Source organism: Ambystoma mexicanum, chromosome 1q (assembly GCF_040938575.1).
Source record: "Ambystoma mexicanum isolate Mex_15411 chromosome 1q, UKY_AmexF1_1, whole genome shotgun sequence".
Taxonomy (NCBI): Eukaryota; Metazoa; Chordata; class Amphibia; order Caudata; family Ambystomatidae; genus Ambystoma; species Ambystoma mexicanum.
The window spans coordinates 495,863,929-495,889,033 of NC_090922.1; the positions used below are offsets into that span (position 1 = coordinate 495,863,929).

General features: G+C 44.5%; 1 protein-coding gene across 1 annotated transcript in view; it reads right to left on the bottom strand.

Moving 5' to 3' along the window:
• The window catches only part of LOC138529516 (phospholipase A2 inhibitor and Ly6/PLAUR domain-containing protein-like), a 209,031-nt gene that overhangs the window by 32,476 nt on the left and 151,450 nt on the right, over nucleotides 1-25,105 (bottom strand). Inside the window, exon 4 of the mRNA XM_069640838.1 lies at nucleotides 21,192-21,341. Coding sequence (XP_069496939.1) covers nucleotides 21,192-21,341 — 150 coding nt within the window. The remainder of the gene's footprint in view (nucleotides 1-21,191; nucleotides 21,342-25,105) is intronic.

Sequence of the window (25,105 nt, forward strand, 5' to 3'; positions counted from 1 at the left end):
CAGTTTCTCTGGATACTAGGAGGAAAGAAGACCCCCAGCATTAAGAGGCTCCACCTCATTCAGCCCTTGGCTCCAACTGACAACATTAGAATCAAAACAGAACTATCAGAACTATGCCACAAGAACATTCCGTGACATCACGCAGGATGATGTATGATACTGCTCCTCTCAATACACCTCATACTACCATGGAAGACATCTCAACACCTTGGCCCCTGGAAGTGCTGGGACGGTAGCTCTCCTACTCCTCACTGTCATGCTCACTGCCTGAGTGATGATATGAGAGCCAGCATTTATACATTTATACATGCTACAATAGCACATTCAGATATTTGTGGGTTATCGGAATTTGGATAGGGAACGGCACATCATTCAATACTTGGGTGGTAAATGCATGCATATGTCGTTGTCAATCATGTTGGCGGGGTACTGTGCTGTCTAACATGCACACTGTTTACATCAACTGCCCTGTGTGTCTCATGGAATGGGCCCCTTTGTGTGGTATGTGTCATGTACTTTAGGGCCTTGCACCTGGCAGTAGCTTGGGTCTCACTTGCTTCGGCATGATTTACAGGGGGGTGTGGCCGACCATGCCGTGACTCCTTGGCCAGACCTTAGCAGTGACTTTCATAACATTGGCGTTGGCAGTATTGACTTTGGACACTCACCTCCATCAGTGGATGACATTGCACCACACTCCATTTCTCCGACCGCTTCAATGGATTCGGAGCCTATCATGGCCGCACATGTCTCCTCCCACGGCATTAGTTTCATAGGCAAACTTGGGCCTCCTCCAGTCTCCAAGGACTGGCTTCCATTCGCAGAGAGGATGTTCTGCACCCTCAGCTGCAGGTCGTCCCACCTTTTGCGGCAATCCTTTGTGGTGCGGGGGGTGTTGCCCACAGCGCTCACCTGCTGGGCCACTAGTGCCCAGATGTCTTTTTTTTCAAGCACCCCCACACTCCGCATGTCGTTGCTGAAAACAGTCCCAGCAAGCTCATGGAGGGTATCCACAAGCATTTGCAGCTCATCTGGGCTGAACCGCTCCTTTCGGAGGCGGCAGCTCACTTCTTTGGCGCTTTGGGCATTCCTCGGTAGTAGTGGTAACTTTCCGGTAGGTCAACATTGTGCCAGGGGCCCTGTCTGGTGAGGATGGCAATGGATTGTGTTTTTAAAGATGGCCACTGTGCTCCTTCCAGTTCCTGTGCGATGACGCTATTTCCGGTTCCGCATTTTAACGGTGACCGTAAATAACAGTGACCGCTATTTACAGTCACCGCTAATGCCGCGTTGCTCTATTGCGGTAGTGTTCACTACGGTGCGGTCCATGCCGGTAGGGGGTTTTTTGGGCATTTTTGCGGCATGCCGCTACATTCATTACCGGCATGGCGCAAAGCTCGTGCCCGCGAACTCGTAATAGTGCGATTTTAGCGGTCGATTGCCAGCTCGGACACGCTATTTGCGCCATGCCGGTAATGGACGGTACTTAACTCCAAACTCAGAATGAGGGCCAGTACATTACCAAACTTTCAGAATGCATGATAGGGTTAATCTATTCACTTCAGACCAATAAAGTATGGTGAATTGAAATAAGCATGTATTTATTTCTATGAGGAAAGCATAATATAGGAGATGGCCTAAGCAATACTCTCTCTTCTAACCTTGACCCATTTTCAAAATCCTGTTCAAAACACATTATAGCAGCATTGCACTCAGAATAAAATAATTTGCATTTGGTAAACGAAATAATACATTTCAAAGGTTTTAATTACTCACTGCAAATACACTTAGAATTGGATTGGTAAATAGGGATTTGGCCCTTTTGAACCAGATTTTTCAGACAGTTGGGGGAAGTACCTGAAATGTCTCCAAGGGCTATGACAAGGTAGACCTCGAAGAAGCAGATCCTGTTCCAACCAACATGATCGCTACCTGCCTCAGTAAGGGAGCAGCCAAAACTATGATGACTTGGACAAGCTTGCAATTCTAGTTTTTGAGCCTAAAAAAAAGACTTTGCCAATTTTTCCACATACTGATTATGAATGAGCTAAATTACAAATCTGAACTACCTTGGAAACAAACAGCAAACATTGTTTAAATGTCTTCACCCTGAGACAGTAAACTGTTCTGCGACTAAACATTAGCACTTTGGCAATTTTTCGAAATTGCAATTTTTTGAATTATTCCAATATTTTAAGCACTGAAAAAAAGCTATTTTTACACTTTTTTAGACATATACATATTTTTTTCCATAGGAAAATCATTCCGAGATGTAAGACTCCATGAAGCGTTTTTGTTAGTTTAGCATTTCAACTTTCCCTCTGCTGGTGAAACATAGGTTTGACACAACGCCCACGTGTAACTTGCGTTACCCCTCATTCTTCTTCTGCGAGGATAAGGGATATCATCCAAGGAACGTGCATGAGGTATCCTTGCAGTCGGATTTAAAAATGTTTTGTAATATTTGCTGACCCAAGACTGCAGATCACTTTCAGCTTGTTCTTAGTAAACTGCCCATTGAAACCATGTACTTTTAAGAGAGAATTCAACCCTTTTAACTTAGTGGGCTATTCAGAGGTTAGTCTGTCTAACTACACATTTCCTCTAGCTTGCCAAAGCACAGGAATACAATTGTGAGCATTATTTTAACTTTACTGGACCACAATGGCAATACACATCGGTTATTGGTAGTAGGTAGTTTTACCATTTTAGAAGTGGATATTACAGTAGGATGCTAGGTATCTACTCAACTACTATTTTGCTAATATTAGGAACTATATATTGTTTGACTATTTTATTTTAATTCCGATATATTTTCTCTACAGGAGAATACATGTACATGTGTGCTGAACAGGAGAGAGCGTTATTAACGTGGTTCTAGCTTTGAATATAAAAGACACTATTTTGCAAGTGCAAACAATGTTTCTGTTAGTGATAACACTGTTTAGGTAGGAATGCTGTTGATAGAACATAATTATGAGCCACCCAATGGTAATAAGCATTGATACAAAGATACACCCAGAAGGTGGATCCATAACAAAGTTGCCATACAATAGTAAGCATGTCTGGTGCTCAGAGATAGTAGTTTCTCTTGAAATATAAAGCAGACATCCAACTTTCTCCAGAACCTTGCTTCGGGTGTAACACTATCCTCTGTTGCAAAACCTGCCACAGCCCCTGGTGGACATTAAGACAGCGTTTGGGCGGAGTTTCGGATCTGGCAGGCAGAGTATGATTTAAATCAAGGTACTACTTACTGAAGCAACTTCTTTCACTTTCCCAAAGCACACATAGCGCTCTCCCTTATAGTGGAAGTTGCAGTAGTATGGCTGAATTATGTGGCGCTTTGAAAGCCTGCGTCATAATGGCTACAAATATGCAATACCCAAGAGCAAGGCATACATATCAAGCCAGGTAAAACATATTTCCACTTTGGGAGAGGTTCATCATAGCCCTGGCTTGTGAATATAAAACATATAAAACAAGTTTTGTGGAACGTTAACTTGCATTGTTTATTTGATAACCCAACGTCTATAACAACAGTGTGGTGAGAATAGCACACAACTGCTATAAAGTGCTGGTCATACAAGATATTGCTTACGAAAGACTGGGTTAGTCACTCATTGTAACATATGTACTTAACGAAGTGGCATGGGATGCAGAGGTGTACCTACATATGAGGGAGTCTCGCCTCTTTCAAGATTCCGAGAACATTCCTAACAGAATTCGTCTTAAAGTCCGATCAGATATAGTGACATTTTGTTAATCTATATCTGCATCCCAAGTGGTCTGTGCCCATGCACATTTTTGTTAGTGGACTTGACTCAGTTATTTGACTTGATTTTTCTGACATTTGACTGACATTTTTCTTAATGTGTTAAATGAATACGTTAATGTCAAAAGGTTATCATACAATAATGAATTGATTGTAATTTACAGGTATTCTATGAATACTCAGAGATAAGTAGAGAATAATTTCCATTTTAAAGTAAGCTAATATGAAACAATTAAGTACTCTTAGTTCCTTGTTATCATTGGTTTTGAATCTAGGATACTGTGTTCTTTTAACTAGATCATTTTTAATGAATTAATAGTGTAATCTATTATTATTCTATTGTATTAGCTATTGTGCTCTTGTAGAAAAGTGTCGTGAAATGAATGTGTTTATTTATTCAATCAGAAGGCTATTTAACCTGGGACAGTTACAATTATTCATTTGCTTTCTGGCTGTCTCACTTTCCTCTATCATTACTGTAGGGTTAAAGAGACTCCTTGTGACATACTCAATTGTGGGGATAGCTAAACCAACAAAGATTGCGTTAATGTCCACTGAACTCTGGCCCACAGTGGATTGGCTAAAAGCGCTACAATAATCCAGAAATGTAGATTTAATGTCATGGTAAGAACTAATTCTTGACCAACGATTATGGGCCTTGCTTTTCTTGAATACACCATTTGTTGTGCTTATTGTGAAGAATCAGATGTTGTATTTTCTTCAGCGTATGGTAGTCTGCCTTGTTGAAGATTTTTAGTATACATTTTTATTTTATTGTTCATTTATAACACGCTTAATACCAGCGAATGGTTTCTAAGCTTGGGATCAGGGATTCAAACTTGTGTTGTACCGCCTTGTCCAAGGCAAACGTGTTGCCGCTTAGCTATCCTTCCCCCATACACACTGAAAGTTTCGTTCACACTATAGACACTATAGATGCTGTCTATATTCCTAACCCCTGTGTTTTTGTTTTTGAATGAATAAGATGATGTCATCACTCCTCCCCCGGGGAAGTCTCCCCACATGTGGCCTGGGCACAGCAGCTGTTCCCTGATCCTGATGCTGGGGGCAGCAAGGCGAGGGAGGATCAAATGGGGGGAGGCGACTCTTGTTGGCAGGGAGTTGACACAACAGGTGAGACATGATATCCCCTTTTCCTTTTAGGGATACTCATCCATTCCCCACGCCTTAATGGCATATTGTCATGGCTTCCTTCATCCACCCATGGAAGCTACTGAGAATACCGTACCATATTCTATACATATGTCACCAAGAACTGACTACCATTCCCATGCATGTCAAAATACTGCAATGAGAAAGCTGAATGGAGTAATGAGGATTAGCAAAGGTGAGAAGCGCAAGATGTGCTCTAGGGGTTGCAAGCACACAATAGGTGCCGGGACATTTAAAAATGCTAGCCAGTTGACAGGGGATAGATGCTGCTTGCAGAAGTTTAGCCCTCTCACTGTTGACCTAGTGACCATCAAGCTAAGAAGTCTGTGGAGAAAGTAGTCTCAAGGATAAAGCTGAAGAGGACTTTGAGAGCAGCTTTGCCATTTGGAGACTGCAGGAGAAGGATAGGAGAGACTTCCTCACAGGAACCCTTGGAGCAGCCTCAATGCCACCGAAAATTGAGAGAGGCTCAGGAGGTAAATGGATGATGCGAAAGACGTGGAAGCCACAGAACGAAGCCGGCAAGCGTTTGAGGTGGAGACAGGACACAACGCCTCTTCCCATTTACTGCAGAGGAACTGAAGAACGCCACAACAAAGCCAGTGAGTTCTGCAATGGGGAAGGGGCACACCAAGGCGATTCAGCATTGCTGTTAGAGAAGGATAAAGGAAACTAGAACAAATGAGAGGGAATGTGAAACCCAATATTTGCAGAAAAAGACTAAAATAATGAATGCGAGATAACAGTTTTCAAATGTAAAATGTCCTGGCATGATAGTACATCAGTCACAGACAAGTTTACATGTGTGAAATTAATGTCCCATAAAAAGCTTAGAAAAAGCATAAAAAGAGAGCTTACCAGGCACAGAAAGGTTTCCATGTTTGTAAAGCAAGTCACAACATAATCCCTGGCAGGATAGAATACCGGGCCAGCAAGTCACATAAAAACCCCAGCGGGAGAGTATACCAGGCCCAAAAAAGTTTACAAGTGTATAAAGCAAGTCACATCGAAAGCCCTGTCAGGAGAATACACCAGGTACAGTTGAGTTTACAAGTGTGTAGAGCAAGTCAAGTTATGTTTGCACATATATCAAGTGAAGCACATGATAAAGCCAAGTTGGCAAGAGTGTAAAGTGACTTAAATGAGGAAGTCCTGGTAGGAGATGACGCAATGCGAAGCCAAGACTGTGAGAAAATGTTACATTAAAGAGGTGAAGAAACCTGATAGGGGAGTACACCAAATATTCTATGAAATTGATACTAACAGTCAAGTTGCTCAACATACAAGTTGTTTTATTTTGTTAATCAGAGAACTGCAAGGAAGACAACTACCCTTAGGAGTTTAAAGTATCATGAAGAGAAAACCTTCGGAAGGAAGCAATCGCTTGTAGATGGGAGGCCAAATCTGACCCTGTTGTCCTCCACACAACTCTCAACACGAAGGCAGAGAAACAACAGATGTGCCTCATTTTTAGGCCCATCACTGCAAACTTCAATGTATCGTAGGTGTTAGAAGCATTATTCAGTCACACAGCAATTCAAACCATACCCAATTGAGGACTTGGACGACATGTTAATTACATTGATTGAGCAAGTCGACTGACTGCAAAGCCAAAAATCAATGACGTCATAACTGACATGAGGATGTAGCCACATTATACATGAAGGATATATTCATCCATTCATGGAGGTACACAAACATGTTCTAGTTTATTGCATATAGGCACGCCCAAAGCACATGCTTATGACCCACGTAGGTAGAGGACGGATACACATACATATCTGTATATTCATATCTTTTGCAAAAGCTGAAGCCGCAAGATGCAAAGTACTCATATATTTAGCTTGCACATGCTTGACTGCGATTAACATGGAGAAGCCATAGGGAATGATACAGAAGCTATAGGTCTCTGAAATGGATGACAAAGGAGAGACAAGCTTCGAGTACATGGAAAAGCCGACATGATCGACACAGCCAGAGGCGAGCAGAAACAGGGCATTCAACCAAAGGCAAATGAAGATGGGAAAGTTCCAGTAATCAAGACAATGAGCCACTTGCAGAAAAATCAGACTGAAATTGTCATAATTACAAGCAGGACAGCTTCATGTCGAGGTCCCCACACACGTGACCGAGCCAAAAAAGGACAATGCCAATTCAATCAAGGTAGATGAAAAGGACTGGTCCCATCAAACAAGAAGAGGAAAAAAGCTACAAGTGTTGCCTACAAGTGGCTAATTGAAAACACTCTCCCAGACTTAGGTGATCAGAGATGGCAACATTAGAGAACAATTTGCACCTCCATGTTCATTCATTGCCTTGAAAAGGTACACTCTGATAACTGTCCAGGATCCCAAGGATGGGAGGACTAATTCTTACCAATTCAGATTCACCTTTCACATGGGGATATAATTTGTTGCAAGGGCCAATGGTCTCTCTGCGACCCTGCAGCATTGTAGATTGATACCAGCAGAGTTGATCTTAGGAGGAGCCACTTAATATGGCTATCTAATTGCAGAACTAACCCGTATGTATCCTACCCAAATTGACTAATATAAATGTGTGATAGTTTCTGGGATGGAACCTGGATTTGTGACATCACATCAGTATAAAACCGGGTGACACATGCTTAGAAGACAAGAACTAGAGAGAATACTTGTTTTTCTGTTGTGATCCCTGTAATTTAAAAGACCGTAACTTTGCCCCATGGCTGAGCCTTCCGTTCTTGTGGCGGAGAGCATTTGAAGGGCCCAAGTGTTCTCTGCTGATAATTGGGATGACTGCTAGAGGTCCCCAGCAACACCTATACAAAGTGGTAGCAGAGGACAGTTGATAGGATTTTTTTGCGACATACCATCTCATCCCACCACATGCCTGAGGGGCTATGTGGCGACGCATGGTAATCAATACATTAAAATCACATGTGTATGAAGAGAGGGTCAACAGGAGCCACCTTTTGAGGTATATTCCTGCCCGGTTCCCATGGAACGCCTATCAGACCAGATGGCAGAGTGGCAGGTTGTGGGAGAGTCGGTGTCAGAGAGACCTCAGTGGATCACAGAGTGTAAGTATAGACTCAGCTATATGCCATGTGTGGGAGGGAAGGTCCGTTTGATTTTGTTTTTGAAGGCTTTGTTTGATGTGAGGATATCTGATTTGAGGAAGTCTATTTGGGCGGTCAGCTTAGACAGTCAGCTTAGCATGGGGATAAAAGAAAAAATAAACTTTGACAAAAGAGGAAACATATATTTCCCCTTGATTTGGGCAGTTCAACTTGGTTCATCAATGATTATTTAATGGTTTACCTATGTATATTGGTTAGCAGAAGAAGCTACCGTATACAGCAGAAGGTCGTTTCCTGTTTTACCTTGGAGAGATACATTTCTATTAGGCGACACTATAGAAAGGGGACCACAAGATGTATTTAATTTCCCTATTAGGAGACAGCAAGGCGGCCGTATAGATGTTATGTTGTGTTTGTCATTGTGTTTGGGGCAAGTCATAAGCAGACACATCAATTGAAAAATGGAGTATTGAAACCTCTTCCTCTATGGTAGTGGTAACATCACTGGTGATGTTGTTTAATAGGACTTGAAGTGTACAGAACGCAGTAGAACTTGGTGGGTATTTTGGCCATTGTGATTGAAAATCAGTGTTGTACCATTTGGGCAGAACTTGAGAAGCTTACAAATGGAGTTGTGATTTGAGCCTTCCGGGTTGTAAAGCCACAAAAGGGGTGTTGTGTGGAACATGCCTGCGTTTTTTGGTGGTGAGCCGGAGAGCCTAAGAAAAGATTTGTTATATTGTATTGTTTAAATTGAATGTGTCAAAATCCTGATTTGAGTTCAAGTAAGTATTGATAAGTATTACATAGGGTGATGAAAATGAGGGATACACCACTTCACTATATGTGTAAGTCCCTCCCGCGGTACCAAGACAAAATACACAAGTATATTGCTGAATGAACTCGCGACACAGAGGGCAAGTTGATAATACCATGACCCAAAGATGGACGTTTATCCAAATGGGTATAGCAACAAATGATCACTTATTTGCAGGCAGTTTAGAAGGGGAGTAAACTATTGGCTATATTAGAATTATAGAAAATGATTTAGGACAAGGAAGGGGATTTGCTTCGGCGGCATTGGATGCTGAGCCAATGGGATATGGGGGACAAACAGCCCTCGACTCCCCCTTCCCTTTTCCTCCTCAAACATAGGACGAAGACACAGCAACAGTGTTAGGGAGAATTCTCTGTTTAGGCTGAATTTCCTAACCTAGTGAGTCCCCCAGCAGCTTTGCTGGATTTTTGGGGTTTATTTTTTTCTCCTGCCAAGAGTGAGACTCTTTTACCCTCACTCTTGGGCATGACTTGAGAGTGTTTCTGTGACTTGCTATGTGCTTATGGGCTATGGGGTATTTTTTCCCCATAGGCTATCATTGGTTTTTGAATGTGTGTTACACAGCACCCTCAGTGCAGTAACACAGGGGTGTCATAGAGACCCCCAAACATAGGCTCCACACCCTGGGACTGACTACTGTCTCCCTGGGTCTGTAAAGTCACCATTGACTTTACTAGTCTTAACTTAGGAACCTAACCAGTACAAACCATCATACTGTGGAAGTACTGGTAGGGGCAATTAGATTGCCCCTGGGTCTGTTGTCGAGGGGGTACTGTCCCGTCCCCCCTCGCCGAGTTTCTGGCTGGTGGCAGTGGATACCACAGAAATATTCCACCGGAATATTTCCCAATGGGATTTCCCATTGATTTTAATGCACCACTTTTTGGTGCAATGTTAAAGATACCGCCGGTTTATTTATTTAATATAAATTCACCGGTTGGGATTTTTTGCCAGAACTCGCCGCCAAAATGGCGTCTAGGTTCACTTCAGTAACCCTGAACCCGAGTCGAGCCTTTGTTCCACTTTTGGCGGGCTTCTGCACAGAAGCCCTCCAAAGTGGTGCCATTCTGTCTGGGTACCACAGGGGGTGTGGGAGGGGGTTTAGGCACCCTGGACTGAGTTGCCTTGCCAACTCATGTCGCACTCTGGTGTGATTGGCCCAAGTGGTGAGCCGCCCCGCTCACCACTTAGCATGTTTGAGTGACAGCTAGGGTGTATGAATGGGGGTTTGCTGCATAAAAGCAGGGTTTTTGGGACTGGTTCTTCAGAAGTCGCCACAGGACCTAAGAATCCGAAGAGGGAGAAGCCGAGCCGACCTGCCAAGACGACACCACCGGTGGAGCCCTGCGGAACCGTCTCACCACTTTTCCCAACGACAGAAGAGATCTCCCGCCTGGAGAGTCTTCTTCCCTTGACTGGTGGGGACAACCAGTTTCTGCCTTCTTTTTGCCGCCCTGAAGCATCTCGTGGCCGCCTTGCCTGTGCCAAGCACCCCGGCAACTGGGATACCACTTTTTACCTCAACCGCGAAAGAGGGGTAACATCCTTTTAACCGGAAAAACTCCACGGCTGGTTTCTTCCCTGGTAGTGCAACGACCTTCAGTTTTCCTCCACGATGAGATCTTCTCTTCCTCTGGACGACGCCATAACTTGCACCCACTACCAGGAACCACTGCCACCGCTGGAGGATCCTTTCCATTTTAAAGGTACCGTGTTCCGCCCGGCTTCCCTTGCCACCGATTGTACGGGGTAGATTTAGCCCTCGACTCTCGAACCTGGGTAAGCCTGGGACACCCTAACTAAACTTTTCTAAACTTAGTAAAACCTTTTCTACTCACCTGTAAAGACTTGTGACATTGTGTGATCTTGGGCATCTTTTCGCCTGGCTTTCCCTAGAGTGGGCCTGGCAACCGAACTTCCTTGCTCCTCAATAGACTGCCTTTCTAAACTCACTGTGAATCTCTGAAAAGTGTTTTGCCTTGCTATTTTCATTACTTTTGCCTTTCCCCTCCCTTTTTAACTAACTTGTTGGAGTGCCATCTAACGTTAAGCGCTCACCTCTGTTTGGAAATAAGTGGTGTTAACTTAGAACTGTCCAACAAATAACTAGGGATGTACATATAAGTAATAGTGACTGTGTTTTGACTTACTTACCTTTTCTGTGCTAGTGTAATTTATGAGTGTGTCTTTTAAATAAATAATTATATACTTTTACACCTAGCTCTGGTCAGTGTTTGCTTGTACTACTGGGCCTCTGTACCTATTATGTATGCTCTGTATACTGCCTAACTCTTCTTGAGGGAAGTCTGACTGCTCAGCCACAGCTACCAGGTAAATATGGGTGGTACAGACTGCTACCAAGTGGGTTTACTGCCAAACACCTGTAGTCTTAAATATTTTGCAGTGGTCCCAGAGGGAACTGCACAGGTTTCTGCCTAACAAACAGAAAGCAAGGAATTTTACCCCATGAATGAATTAAAATGCAGCAGCAGTATACACCAATCCCACTTTTGCACCTCAAGCGCCTACTGGCGAAAGCGCACCTGATGGCGCAAAGCAAGAAAGTAAAGCAGCACGAGACAGTAGCAGCGAACTTAAGGAGAGCAGCGTGATGCAAGCAAAGCTAAATGCCAAGAATCAGGTGTATCAAATGAATGGATAGGTGGACAGGTATTTCTCAAACAGGAATGGAAAATGGCAAGTGAGACAGGGCATGCAGGGATGGAATTACTGAGTAGCAAATACGCTGGAGGATGAAGCTAAGGAATTAGCAGAGATAATGAAGGAGGTACACAGTAGAGAAAGGGAAGAAAAGGAGGACATTGAAAGACTGCTATAAGAAAGGGAGGGAGCTGGAACACTATAGAGAGAGGGAAAGGAGAGAAGAAAAAAGAGAGAGCACAAAGATATAACAACGAGAAAAGCAGAAGAGTGGGAAAGGCAACTGCAGATAAAGAAGTTGAAAAGGAGGTTAGAAGTCGAGAGGCTTGTTAAAGAACAATGACACAGGAAAAGAGAGCAGCGCGGAAGCTAGCAAAACACAGACAAGAGCAGAGAGAGACACTCTTCGAAGGTGGTAGAGCTCAAGATGGAATTTGCCAAGTTTAGATGATGAGGATGGGGAAGGTATGAGAAGAATAGGGGACTTCTGTAGGAGCAGGAGAAGCAGAAGGGTTGCCCCATGGGCAGACAGGAGCACTGAACCCTCAGTGATGGGAGCACAAAGTTGCGGATTGACCAAGTGAAACGCGGTGGGAAGACACAACATTAAGAACAGTTAGCTTTGATGAAGACAGAAAAGGGGACAGAGACAGTAAGTAGTATTGGGACCATGTGGTCAGGCAAGGATTCACAAGGGAGCAAAGACAAGGAGGAGAAAAGGCACTCTTGACACTGCATGGAAGCAAGCCCAGACAGAGACGCAATATAGGGAGGCAAAGAGAATATAGGTTGAGGAGAGGAGGACATTGCTGGGTGACTACCACATTCCGAGTGTGGGTCACAGAGCACAGACAATATCACTCCATATGCACAGAGACTCAGGGCATTCACCACCACTAAAGACATGGGAAGGCAGGACAGAGGGACGACACAGACACTGTTCACATTGCTGGGAAAGGTGGAGGGTGAACTCAGTATACACTATGGCAACAGATGGACACAGATAATTTGAGATGCAAGCTGCCTTCGTTAACTGCGGGGGCTGTCAAATGGATTTATGTGCTTGAAAGACTGACAGCAGGGGCGGCATTAGCGGTAGGGGATATGAAGAGTCTACTCTCAGCCATGCTTGGGGAGGTATGAGACGATGTATGGAGAAGAGCAGCATATCCTGGAATGACTGCACAAAACACGGCACATGATGGTGCGCTGTTAAATAACTGCCAAGCGGGCGTATGGCAAGCTCTAAGAGTTCAATACCCAGACACATCGGACATAAGCATGATTATGGCATGCAAAATGCGTGAGGATGAAGACACACTTCAATATATTCAAGAAATTCAAGATGAATGGTGTCTCAAGACAAGAGAGCACTGGCAAAAAAACAGTGGGGTTATTTTACAACATATTATGTCAGGGGTTACCCAAGCAAGTACAAGAACAGCTTGAGAAGCTAGTGGTGATGGAGGTTAAGCTTATTAAAAATTCAGCTAACCATAGTACACTATTGCAAGCTAATGCATGAGAATACAAGAAAGAATGTGGGGAGAGGAAACAAGAAGAAGCAAAGTTAGTGCAGAACTAATTATCTAAGTATACAATGGAAGGGGTAATATTGACGAGCGGAGAAGAAGTAGTTGCTCAGCAGGCGTAGAATGGCTGACAGATGACCGGCAGACGTTTTGCAACACGAGGGCATATGACTCAGTGGCCAAGAGGACAAGGAGGGATAACTCCCAATGCAGCAGAGGGTTTCATGGGGGACACAAAGACCAATGGGAGGTCCCACACAATGCTGGGTGTGCGGAAAATTGGCCACATATTGCAAGTGTGCAGATACAGGGATTGGATGCCGCAAATGGGGGAATGCAGCAACAGCCCACATACCAGACTGAGCATACTGACTATTCGGCACAAAGATCACAGGCAAGTACAGATGTATGCACCACAACAGACGTATACCCAAGACAGGCAAGTGCAGCAGTACTAGCCCATGACACATGCATTACAGCTGCAGATACACATGCAGCAATCACATCCAGCACAGCAGGCACCAGTTCAACAGAACATCATAACCAGGACACATACAGGCTCCACAATCGGACAGCCCACAGACAGACCTGATGTGTTCAATCCTATTTGTTACACCCAATCTGGATGAGGAACCACATGAAGGGTTTACTTTAGGTGACAACACTTTTTCAATTCTCGTGGATTCAGGATTGACTAGGTCTTGTGTAAGGGAGGGGTGATACCCAATGTCAGGCATTGGCACAAATGTACAGGGATTCTCTGAGGCCACAGATTTGGTTCCTTTTACTGACAAATTACCACTTTATGTGGATGAACATGACCTGACCATGCTACTGTTAATTTCCCGACAGACACATTTCATTCACAGGCCAAGGGATAGAGTGCTCAACATCAGGGATTCATTACATGAATGTGAGGGAACTCATCCAGGCTTATTGCGGCCTGACAGTACCGAGGGGGGAGCCAGTAGTCATTGAACTGTTTTCATATGGGGTAGAAGTTTTAATCGCATGGCTTCCAGGGATACAGGGTAGACTGTTATGCATACCCAATGAATTCCTTTTCAGGCCAGAGGTTCCTTTAGATGAGAAAAAAGGAAAGGTGATCCCAATAGAACTCGAGGCAGCAATAGTGAAAGACAAGAGAATAGTACTACATGGGACTGACAAAACAGGACAATCATGGAGATCTGTAATTGCAGTGGGGGAAGGAGAGTGGTTTACTGACTTGACAGATGATGTGTTATTCCAAGACGATCGATCAGACAGCGAGGTGGTGTTTGACATAAGCATTACACATTGGGTGGAAATTCATTACAGGGAAGTGCCACAGAGAATGGGCCTCATTACACGGACGGCGGTAAGGGTTAACGGTCACCGTTAATGGCAACGGTGACCGTTAACACTTACCGCCGTACTACGAGGTCCCTTTGCGGGTTGGAGGATTTAACGCCTGCTTCTTGCAGGCGTTAAAATCCAACCCGCTAAGGGACCTCGGAGCTAATTACGGCAACCGTAATTTACGGTGCCGTAATTAGCGCCTTCCCCATCCCATTATGCCCTATGGGGCAAAAATGGGAATGGGGAAGGGCAATGGCGGAAAGGGGATTTACCGCCCCTCCAACCTTGGAATGGGGCGGTAAATCCCCTTTCCGCCAAGGCGGTGCCGGTATTTTACCGGCATGAGCCATGGCGCTAATAGCGCCAGGCTCACTGCCTACCGTGTAATGAGGCCCAATGTCTGTGTTGCGAAAACCTGCACCACCATTTCTTGAGGAAGTCTTAGGACGGGTAGCCAGTGTCTTATGGACCAAAAGTCCCTACGATGTGGGTCTGTTAAAAGGGATAGAAGTGATCAAGATAAAGCTTAAACTAGGGTCTATTTTACCAAGGGCAAGGCAGTGGGCCACATTACACGGAAGGCGGTAAGGGTTAACGGTCACCGGTAATGCTACCGGTGACCGTTAACCCTTAACCGCCTTACTACGAGGTCCCTTTGCGGGTTGGTACTTTAACGCCTGCTTTTTAGCAGGCGTTAAAAACCAACCCGCAAAGGGACCAGGGTGCGAATTACGGTACTGCAATTTGCGGTACCATAATTAGCACCTTCCCCATTCCCATTATGCCCTATGGGGCAAGAATGGGAATGGGGAAGGGCAATGGGGGAAGGGGGAATTACCGCCCCGCCAACCTTGGAATAGGGTGGTAATTCCCCTTTCCTCCAAGGTGGTGCCGGTATTTTACCAGCATGGACCAAGGTGCTAATATCACCTTGGTCCACTGCCTACCATGTAATGAGGCCCAGTATCCGCTATCAAGGCAGGCAGACAAGGGTATTTATGAGACAATTGCTGCATTAGTGAAGCAAGGCATTCTGGCACCCCCAGAATGGCAGTGCAACACTGCATTGTATCTGGTGAAAACGGTGATCATTGTGTTTTATTCAGGATTTGCGCCCGTTGAACCAAATTGTTGAAGCAGAATTCCTGTTAGTTTGAACCCAGTGAAAATCCTGTGCGGCATAGGACTTAACTTCCCTCCTATATGGAAAACGGAAGTGGAAACACATGATAGCAAGCACAGTCATACAATGTGCAGACAACATTTTAATTGCAAGCAAATAAGAGCAAAGGTGTGGAAATGGCTTGGGATATTTGCTGCAAGTATTGTCAGAAATGGTTTACAAGGTAGACAAGGCAAAATTACAATTTTGCAAAACGGAAGTGCTATATATAGGGCAGTGGATATCACAAAAAGGGTCAAAAGTGACTCCAGAAAGGGCTGAGGCAATCTGTAGAACGCAGATGCCCAATACAGTGAGGGAAATGCAGCAGTTTCTGCGCCTTTGCAATTATTGCAGAGCTTGGGTGTTTGACTACAGCACATACACAAGACCCTTGTTGAGCAGGCTCAGGGAGGCACAGAGAGGGAATGGTAAATTGGTATGGAGACATCAAATGACTGAAGTTTTCAAAGAGCTGAAGAAAGCAAAATGCATAGCCCCAGTACTAGGGATCACAGACTATCACGACAAATGTTATTTGTTCTTACACTCCAATGGAGTAGTGATGACTGCGGTACTCACACAGAAGACTACCCTATGGCACAAGCCATTGGTCTATTATAACGTTTAGACCCAGTGATGAGTGGACATTACCCTTGTGAGCAAGCTCTGGCTGCTTCCACATTCGCGGTAGAGAAGTCAGCGAGTATCAACATGGGGTGCAGCACCACACTTTACGTGTAGCATGCTTTCTTTGCAATTCGAACAAGACCCAAGAGTTCCTTTGACCACACAGTGAGCTTTTGGATACAAGGTAATTATCTCAAATCCAGCTATCAAGCTAGTGTGGTGCAGGACCTTAAATCCAGTGACATTTTTAGCTGAGCCAGTAGAAGACGGTGACTATGTAAACGATTATATTAAATACATGGACCAGTATGACGATCTTTCCAAGGTGGGGGAAAAACCAATTGAGTGGGTCGAGATGGTTTATATTGACAGGTCATCGACAATAGATCAGACAACAGGGGAAAAGGCATACAGGAACAGCAGTTGTGAGACTAAAAGCATATGGTACAGCAAAAGTAGTAGCAAGTGTGAGGTTGCCTTCACATTTTTTGGCGCAAGCAGCAGAATTAGTGGCTATCATAATTGGCATTAGAAGCGCATAGGGACCAGTAAATCACAGTGTATTCAGATTCGGCCTACGTGATGTCTACAGTACACTTTGTGCAGTCACAATGGCAGAGGAGGGGCTTTAGATGTGTTGATGGCACACTGGTGCAGCACATGCTCCTATTGGGTAGGCTTGTATAAGAGTTTGAACTCAAAGCAGCAGTAGTGGTCGTAAAGTGTCAGGCCCATAAGAGGGGGGAGGATGCAATCTCACTCGGGGCAATAAAGCAGCAGATGCGGAAGCAAAGTGCACAGCATATTTTTTAAGAATAAAAGACTTCTATACCCCATCAAGCACAGGTATCCGTGTGCGTAACATGATTGGAAAGGAAGAATATAAAACGTTACCAGTCACACAGATAGTGGAATTTCAGGGAAGGGCTCCAACTGAAGAGAAAGACTTATGGGTAAGAAGGGGATGTTCAATCTCTCCTATGGATGATCTGAGTCGAGCCATACCTTGCCCAATCGGGCCGTTCCAACATCTCCACATCAACTATGTTGATATGTTGCGGTGTGCCAGGGCTAATGGTACATTATAGTGGTTGTGTACCCATTCTCCCAATGGATTGAAGCTGGTCCCTGTTCACACCCCGATGCTCTCAGGGCAGTAATCTTTCTCGTTAGAGAGGTTTTCATACAATGGGGTGTGTGTGAGGTCCTGCAGTCAGACAATGGACCTCATTTTGTGAATGAGACTTTTGAGCACATCACAACTTTACTGGGGATACAACCCAAATTCTCCTGTGCCTATCACCCGCAAGTAAACAGGGTATCTGGGAACCGCAATGGCCTGCTCAAAGAAAACATTGCAAAAACAAAAGCCACCTTAAAAACATGATATCTTCATTGTTTGGTGTTAGCTCTGTTCGCACTGCGCAATCAGCCCGGATTCCACCACCACTTAACGCCCCATGAGGTGGTAACAGGATGGTGCATGGTCCTACCCCTGGCTCCTCCCACTAGAGCATTGACAGATGCAAATGCAACACTGATGTGTTTGTAAATGAAATGTGCGAACATGTGACTTCTTTGATGGCTAGTGTGTCTTTCATTTCTCGTCAACTGCAGGCGCAGCGTGAGATGTCGAGCAACCGGGGAACACAGTTCTACTCTGGAATGTTGTAAGGCCCTGGTTTAAACCCAGATTCGGGGGCCCCTATACTATGGAGAAAGCAACAGAGCATGCAGTGAAACTGAATGGGAAGAATGTGCGGAGCTACATTGGAAATGTTAAGCCCTGCCGAGGTCAGACCTCTTCCCGTCTAACAGAAGACGATTTGATGCAAGACAGGGAAGAAGAACAACAACCACGAATAAGATGGCCCACAGCAAGAGAGTTAGGGAAGGACAATGCACAGAGCTAGACTAGGCACACTACCTTTTTCTTACAATAGGTAAGAAAAAGGTAGTGTTTCCTCGAGAACGTAAGGACAGTTCAAGCCATATGGTACTTAATACATGTAACCCATTTCGTGAATGCTTTATCCACTTCATGATACATACAGATATTGAACAAATGATTCCTCCAGCATTGTTTTTTCATGCCTTTCTGTTATATGTTGCCCACATCTACCCACAATTGACCCGTGGAATCCCGTCTATCATTACTGTGCTTGTTGATTCGAGAATCCGTATAGTGTGTGATTGATTGATCTTCGCAGCACTCCTCCAGTACTATAGGCGTAGAGGTTAATCTAACATATACTAACATGACAATAATGCACTTCGCAGACTTTTCAGGTGAGTTGCACACATCCTTGGATCAACGCAAAGAAACACTCAAGAACAATAACATGGGAAATATAATTTGTAATATTGTGATAATGTTGTGTGTCTTCTGCTGTCTCTACCTCTTTACACTCCATGCTTTACGGAGGTTGATGTCTCTCCAAGCACAAGCTTTGACCCTTACTAAATTAACCCTGATCCATGCTGTTACAGAGGTCATATCTAGGCAGGCAACAAGCACTGCTAGAGAAGTAAAGTGAGTTAGGCACAGTGCAGAACCAGATTTTAACCGGGTAAATTCCTGCATAACTGATTCAGCCGGTATATATAATATGTGGTATAGCCACATGGCCAAAGGGGGGAACAAACAACAAAAGAGAGCTGTTATGTATGCTCTCTAATCCCCTATGCCCTGAGTGCATCCAGAACATGTGTGGCAACTGAAATTCCAGCGGCAAGAGCACAATGCCTCATGCATTTATCGCTCTGCACCACAAGAGGACGATTTCAAGTGAAACGTGCTACACTAAGGTGGATGTCCAAGAAGATGTTCCCGTACAAATACAACTACATATAGACTCAGGAAATGTTGGATGATTACTGGAATGCTGATACAAATATAGAGTATATCACAGATGGTCAGTGTAAGGGAGAAATACAAATAGCAACACAGAAAGAGTTACGAAGTCCCAAGTAAGGACCCATAGAAATGGGAGGAATGCCAGGATGCTGGGAAAGACTGAAGATCCTCGTGAATGGACAAGTATACACAACAGGTGGATGGAAAGAAGGAGTGGTTGGGAGCAAGGCACATGCTCTCCTAATGGTTTCAGTGCAAGTAGTACAGCAAGCAAATGACAAGTGCCTCAAGGAATGGAAGCTAGTGCCCATCATATCGCTCAAGGGAGCAGCTTTATGTTTCCGGAATGATAGCGAAGTAGAGGTTGGCAAAATGAAGGGTGTCAGCAGATTTCGAAGATACCATGCATGAAGGTTAGAATGGCAGTACTCATAGACCACCATTGGGCCTGTGGGTCGAAGGAATACCTGCAGCTGCCAACAAACTGGGGAGGAATACGTTCACTTGTACATCTCAACACTCCAGCATTAGTAGTGCCCCCGAAGGACATACAAATAGACGGGTTCACTAAAAGGATACAAGCACATGGAAGAAGAGATCTGTATGGCTAACCAGAGTGAAAAGGGAGGTCTATGTCTCATCAGACATGGAAAAGGCATTGGATGTCATACCAGCAGAATGCAGATTGTTTAGCAGAACTGAGATGTTCTTTGCATCTATCGTTGCAGCAGTACAGAAAAGCATGAATTCTAAATGAATCCAGATTATGTGGTGGGAGCTGATTCAGACAATAAACTCAACTGTGAAGGGGTTCAATGCCATCAAGGAAGAGCTCAGAACAGTTAAACCTATGGCCCTCCAGAACAGATACGCTCTAGATCTCCTGACAACCATGGAGGGAGGAGTTTGTGCCAAGCGTGGATCTTCTTGCTGTACATTCACACCTGCCAATGATGAAGGCAACGGGACACTGACAAAGGCCACCACCTGACTCTCAGAACTGCACACGATAATGACAAAAAACTAAAATGTCAGAAAGGATGAAGGTTGGCTGTCCTACATATTCTCATGGATACCCACATGGATGGCCAATGGACTGAAAGTACTGGCAGCAGCTTTGACTAGTGTTGGTGACATTTTATGGCATCAGGATAATCATCACGCAGGGTAGGAAGACAACTAAGAAGAACTTTATGGATGAAAATGCTGATATACGCAGAGACTGAGGAAGATGAAGAAACAAAAACACATCTTGGATGGATAACACATGTCTGGCTCCTGAAATTGCAGACAACCCCAAAAGAGTTGTGAAAGCACTGTGGTTGACAGGTCATGTCTCTCAACATGAAGGCAGAGAAACAACAAATGTGCCTCACTTTTAGCCCATTCACCATGAACTTCAATGTAACGCAGGTGTGAGAAGCGTTATTAGCTCATACAGACATTCAGACCATACCCTTTCGATGACTTGGACTACATGGAAATGACATCGGTAGAGCAAGTCGACTGACTGCAAAGCCAGAAATCAATGACGGCTTGGAAATGCCTGAAACCCTAGTCCTCAAGAATGCCCTTGATTACCTCTATGATGACTCCCCCTACAGATCATGCATAATACCTGCCTAATATGTGTAGTGAGGGGTTACTCATAACATGCTGCTATGGTGAATTGCCCTAGTGATCCTTTGTGGATCACTGGGCTGGTGCCAGGAGGTGTAGAGTCCAGGTGTTCCCCCTCTACACCTTCGTCAGTCTAAGACACATAAAAGATGATGGGCCGGTGTTGACTCCTAGTGGAGCAAATCAAATCCCAGAGCATCATCATTTGCAAGTGGACCAAAGTTGTGAGACAGAAGTCATGACAGTTATGGCCTTTGATGACCATGATGTGAGTGAGTGGTTGGGGGCATGTGCATAGACCAACCAACAAATTAAAAATGAAGTATGAACATGTCCTAGGGACTGGCAGTGCCACATATGCATATGAGGGTCATGCAGGAGAGGGCCAGAACTCACCTACTATGCTGCTGCTTCCACTACCCCAAAGTTCCAGAATCCTTTCTAGAGCCCCTTTGCAATAATCCTCCCATGGACTGCTCACCTTTGTTTATTGGCGCCTATGAAATGTGCATGCACTATGTATCATTATTTCATATTTTACCTCCAGTGAGGTCCACTACTCCTTCAAAGTGTACACAGTTGGTCTCATCTCCGGTGCAGTTCTTCATCACTTTTTCCTTACATTCATAGCCCGTCAGATTGAGGCAGGCGGGGCACTGCACTCCATTCATTGTGTTATTCATTGGTGTAACTGTGAAAGAAAAAGGATAGAAAGGGAATCAGGGGTGAGCTTGGTTAAAACCAGAGATGGACTAGCTTCAAACAAATGGGTTAGGTTGTGAAGCACAATGACCCTGGTAGCAGAGCTGTAGCTTCAAAGGGGTTATCCAAGTGTCAGGTGAAATGTGTCTTGTCAGGTCAAAGTAGGATCATTGGTTCCAAAGCTGTCATGACTTGGGTCAATAAAGACTTCCTGCTGATCTTTCAATTCTCATTTTATTCTGGTGTTATCTCTCTGCGGTGTAATATACTATTATTATTATTATTATTATTATTATTATCATTATTATTATTATTATTATTACTATTATTATTATTGCATTTATTGAGCGAGTACATATCTTTGAGAAGCACTGGAGAGATATACAACAATACAGATATACAGCAGAGCGCTTTACAGAGGCATACAACACTACAGATGCATAACAGAGCACTTTTCAGAGGTAACAACAGAACAGATATACAGTGGGAGTAGGATACAGAAGGACACATAGGAGGGGTTCAGATGTACAGGGTGGTGGGGAGGAGAGGGGTGGAAGCTGTGTAACAAGTCACGTGGTCTGGGGGTATCCTGATAACGTAGGTGTTGAGGAGGCAAGACCCCTTGAAGAGGTGGGTCATGAGTTCTTTTCTGAATTGTGGGAGTGTGGGGGTGAGACTGATGCTGATGGAGAGCAGGTACCATAATTTTGGGGCATAGGCAAAGAAGTCTTGTTTTCAGGTCCTGTCCTTTTTGCAGCAGCGAATGTTAAGTCTGCATGTGTCCTGGCTTCTGGTGGTGTGCTGTCTGCTGGAGATGGAGTTTCTCCATGTGGTAGCTGGGTGACTAAAGAGCAACTGCCTTATAGATGATGCAGCACGATTTAAAGGTGATTTGTATTTGTATTTGTATTTGTATTTATTTATTTGTAATGCGCACCTAACCCAAGGGTAGCCAGGCGCAAAGGCAGCAAGAGGGTTGCAAAGCTTGGTTACATACAGTATGGTGAAGGTCCAGCTAGGGTTACATTGCCGGACGTATCACGCCAAATAGGAACTTAGAACATGTACATTAAAGGCAAAACTATAAACATATTTACAATCAATGGGTAGAGCATGTACATTAAGGGCAATACTGTAAACATATTTACATTCAATGAGGAGCCACAAGGTAGTGGTGATTCTGGGTATCTAAGAGTCGTTAAGAGTCGAGAGATTTGAGCCAGTGGACGGTCCTGGCTCTGAACTGGTGGTAGGGTAGGTCCTCCCTGCAAGTAGGGTGGAGGGAGTTCCAGAATTGCGCTGCTTTTACTGGAAAGCTATTGCCTCCAGATGCAGTACGTTTGAACCTGGGCACCAGAATAAGGTTAGCGTTGGCCGTTCTCGAGGGGCGGGAGAGGGTAGGTCTAGTAAATCTGGCGATGAGGTATTGGGGGGCTGCTTGGTGGAGGCATTTGTGAATCAGGGACACCGATTTAAGGAATATCTTGTTCTTAGTGGATAGCCAATTGACAGATCTTCTGGATTCTGAAATATGGGCTTTCTTCGGAATACTAAGGGCCGCTCTGAGGGCATTATTTTGGAGGATTTGGATTTTGTTACAGATATATTTGTTGCAGCCTACATATAAGGCATTGCAATAGTCCATCTTGGACAGGATCAGCGCCCTGGCCAAGGTGGTGCAGTTGGTGGGGGTGAGAAAGGGTTTGGCTGCCCTGATGAGTTTGCAAGTGTAAGAGGTGCCAGAGGCCATTGCGTTCACTTATTTGTTGAAGGTAAGGGTGGACTCTAGATAGAATCTGAGGGTTTTAACCTCCTTAGCTACCGTGATTTTGTTATCGTCAATTATGAATGATGAGTATTTGTGGCCCAGTTTGTTGAGGTAGTGTGTGAAGCCTAGAATGAGAAGTTCCGTCTTGTCATCATTCAGGCATAGACCATGTGAGGCCATCCATGCCTGGATGATGAGGTACACTTTATTAACGAAGGCCAAATCCTTGTCATAATCCCCCGACAACGGGATGAGGATCGGGGTATCATCGGCGTAATTAGTGTAGGTGATACCCAGATCGTCTAGTTCATCAAAAAGGGGCTTCGTGAAAATGTTATAAAGTGTAGGGGAGACGCAAGATCCTTGCGGCACGCCGCATGTGATAGGGATAGGGTCGGCTGCTGCTGATAATGAGAAGACTCTCATCGTACGGTTATTAAGGAAGGATTGGATCCAGTTGGTTGCTTCTTGAGAGAAGTGGGCAGCTATTTGTAGGTGGTTGCACAAGATCTTATGGTTGACCAGATCGAAGGCCGCAGAGAGATCAAGGAGAAGCAATAATGCTGTCTTTCCCTGGTCTCTCAACTCGTCTATCTGTGTCTTGAGATCTATGAGTGCGGTTTCTGTTCCGTGTTGTGGCCTGAAGCCTGATTGACGGATGCCTAAGAGCTGGAGTTGCTCAAGGTAGTGTTGGATCTGTTGTTATGCTATTTTGTCTATGATTTTATGGAGGAAAGGTACTGTGGTAATAGGGCGGTAGTTAGTTGGGGTGGAAGGGCCTAAATTAGGTTTTTTAAGCAGAAGGAGGACCCAGGACTGTTTTAAATTATTAGGTACGGTGCCTGATGTGAAAGACGCATTTATTAGTTTGGTAATAAATGGTGCGAGATCACGGGCAGCATCCTTAATCAGTTGAGTGGGGCATAGGTCTCCATGGCAGTTTGAGGGTTTGAGGGTAAGAATGGTATTTTCTACCTCTTTGGTTGATACTTTGTGGAAGTTGAAGGAGGGGTAGTGCGCTGGGGGGGAGGATTGAGTCGGGAGAACCTTTTTGTGGGAGACGGTACTCTGCTTGGTGGAGGAGATTAAAGATTTTTTTTATTGCTTATCTTAGTCTTAAGGGAGGAGATTTTGTTCGCTAGGGCATTTTGAATGCCCGTGCACCAATTTTTATCTTTGATGCACGAATCAGGTACTAAGATCGGGGATTCAACCTCTTTAAGTATTGTGAAAAGCTCTCTAGTGTTGGATTTAGCTTGTGAGATTCGCGAGCTGAATGACGATTGTTTAGCCAGTATAATTTCTTTTTATATTGGGAGGCTAGACTACTCAAGTTTTTTTTGTTTTTTTCTGAGGGGGTGGCTCGCCAGATTTTTTCACAGCGTCGCTTTTCCTGTCTGAGGGCTTTGAGATGAGGAGAAAACCAGGAGTTAATGTGTTTCCGGGCTTGCTCTTTTTTAGCTTCAAAGGGGCTATAGCGTCAAGGGATGAGAGCATGATTTTATTGTAGATGTCCACCATCGTGAGTGGATCAGTGTGATCCGGGATGGCATTCAAGGTAGGTGTGATGAGCGGGATCAGGTTTTCCGGGGTGATATTTTTTGTATTTCGGGATTTGACAGCTGGAGCTATGCTGTTAGCTTGAGCTGGGGTTGCCATTAGGGTAAACGAGATCAAATAGTGGTCTGTCCAGGGCTGCGGGAGTATGGCAGAGACCAGGACTGGGCAGTTGTGCACAGCTAACCAGTCCAGAGTTCTACCTTTGATATGGGTAGGCTTGGTAATCTTCTGGGTGAAGCCCAGTTCCTCTAGTGTATTGTTGATTGTACTGACATTGGCGTCTGCAGGGTCGCTGATTTAGCTTGTGAGATTCGCGAGCTGAATGACGATTGTTTAGCCAGTATAATTTCTTTTTATATTGGGAGGCTAGACTACTCAAGTTTTTTTTGTTTTTTTCTGAGGGGGTGGCTCGCCAGATTTTTTCA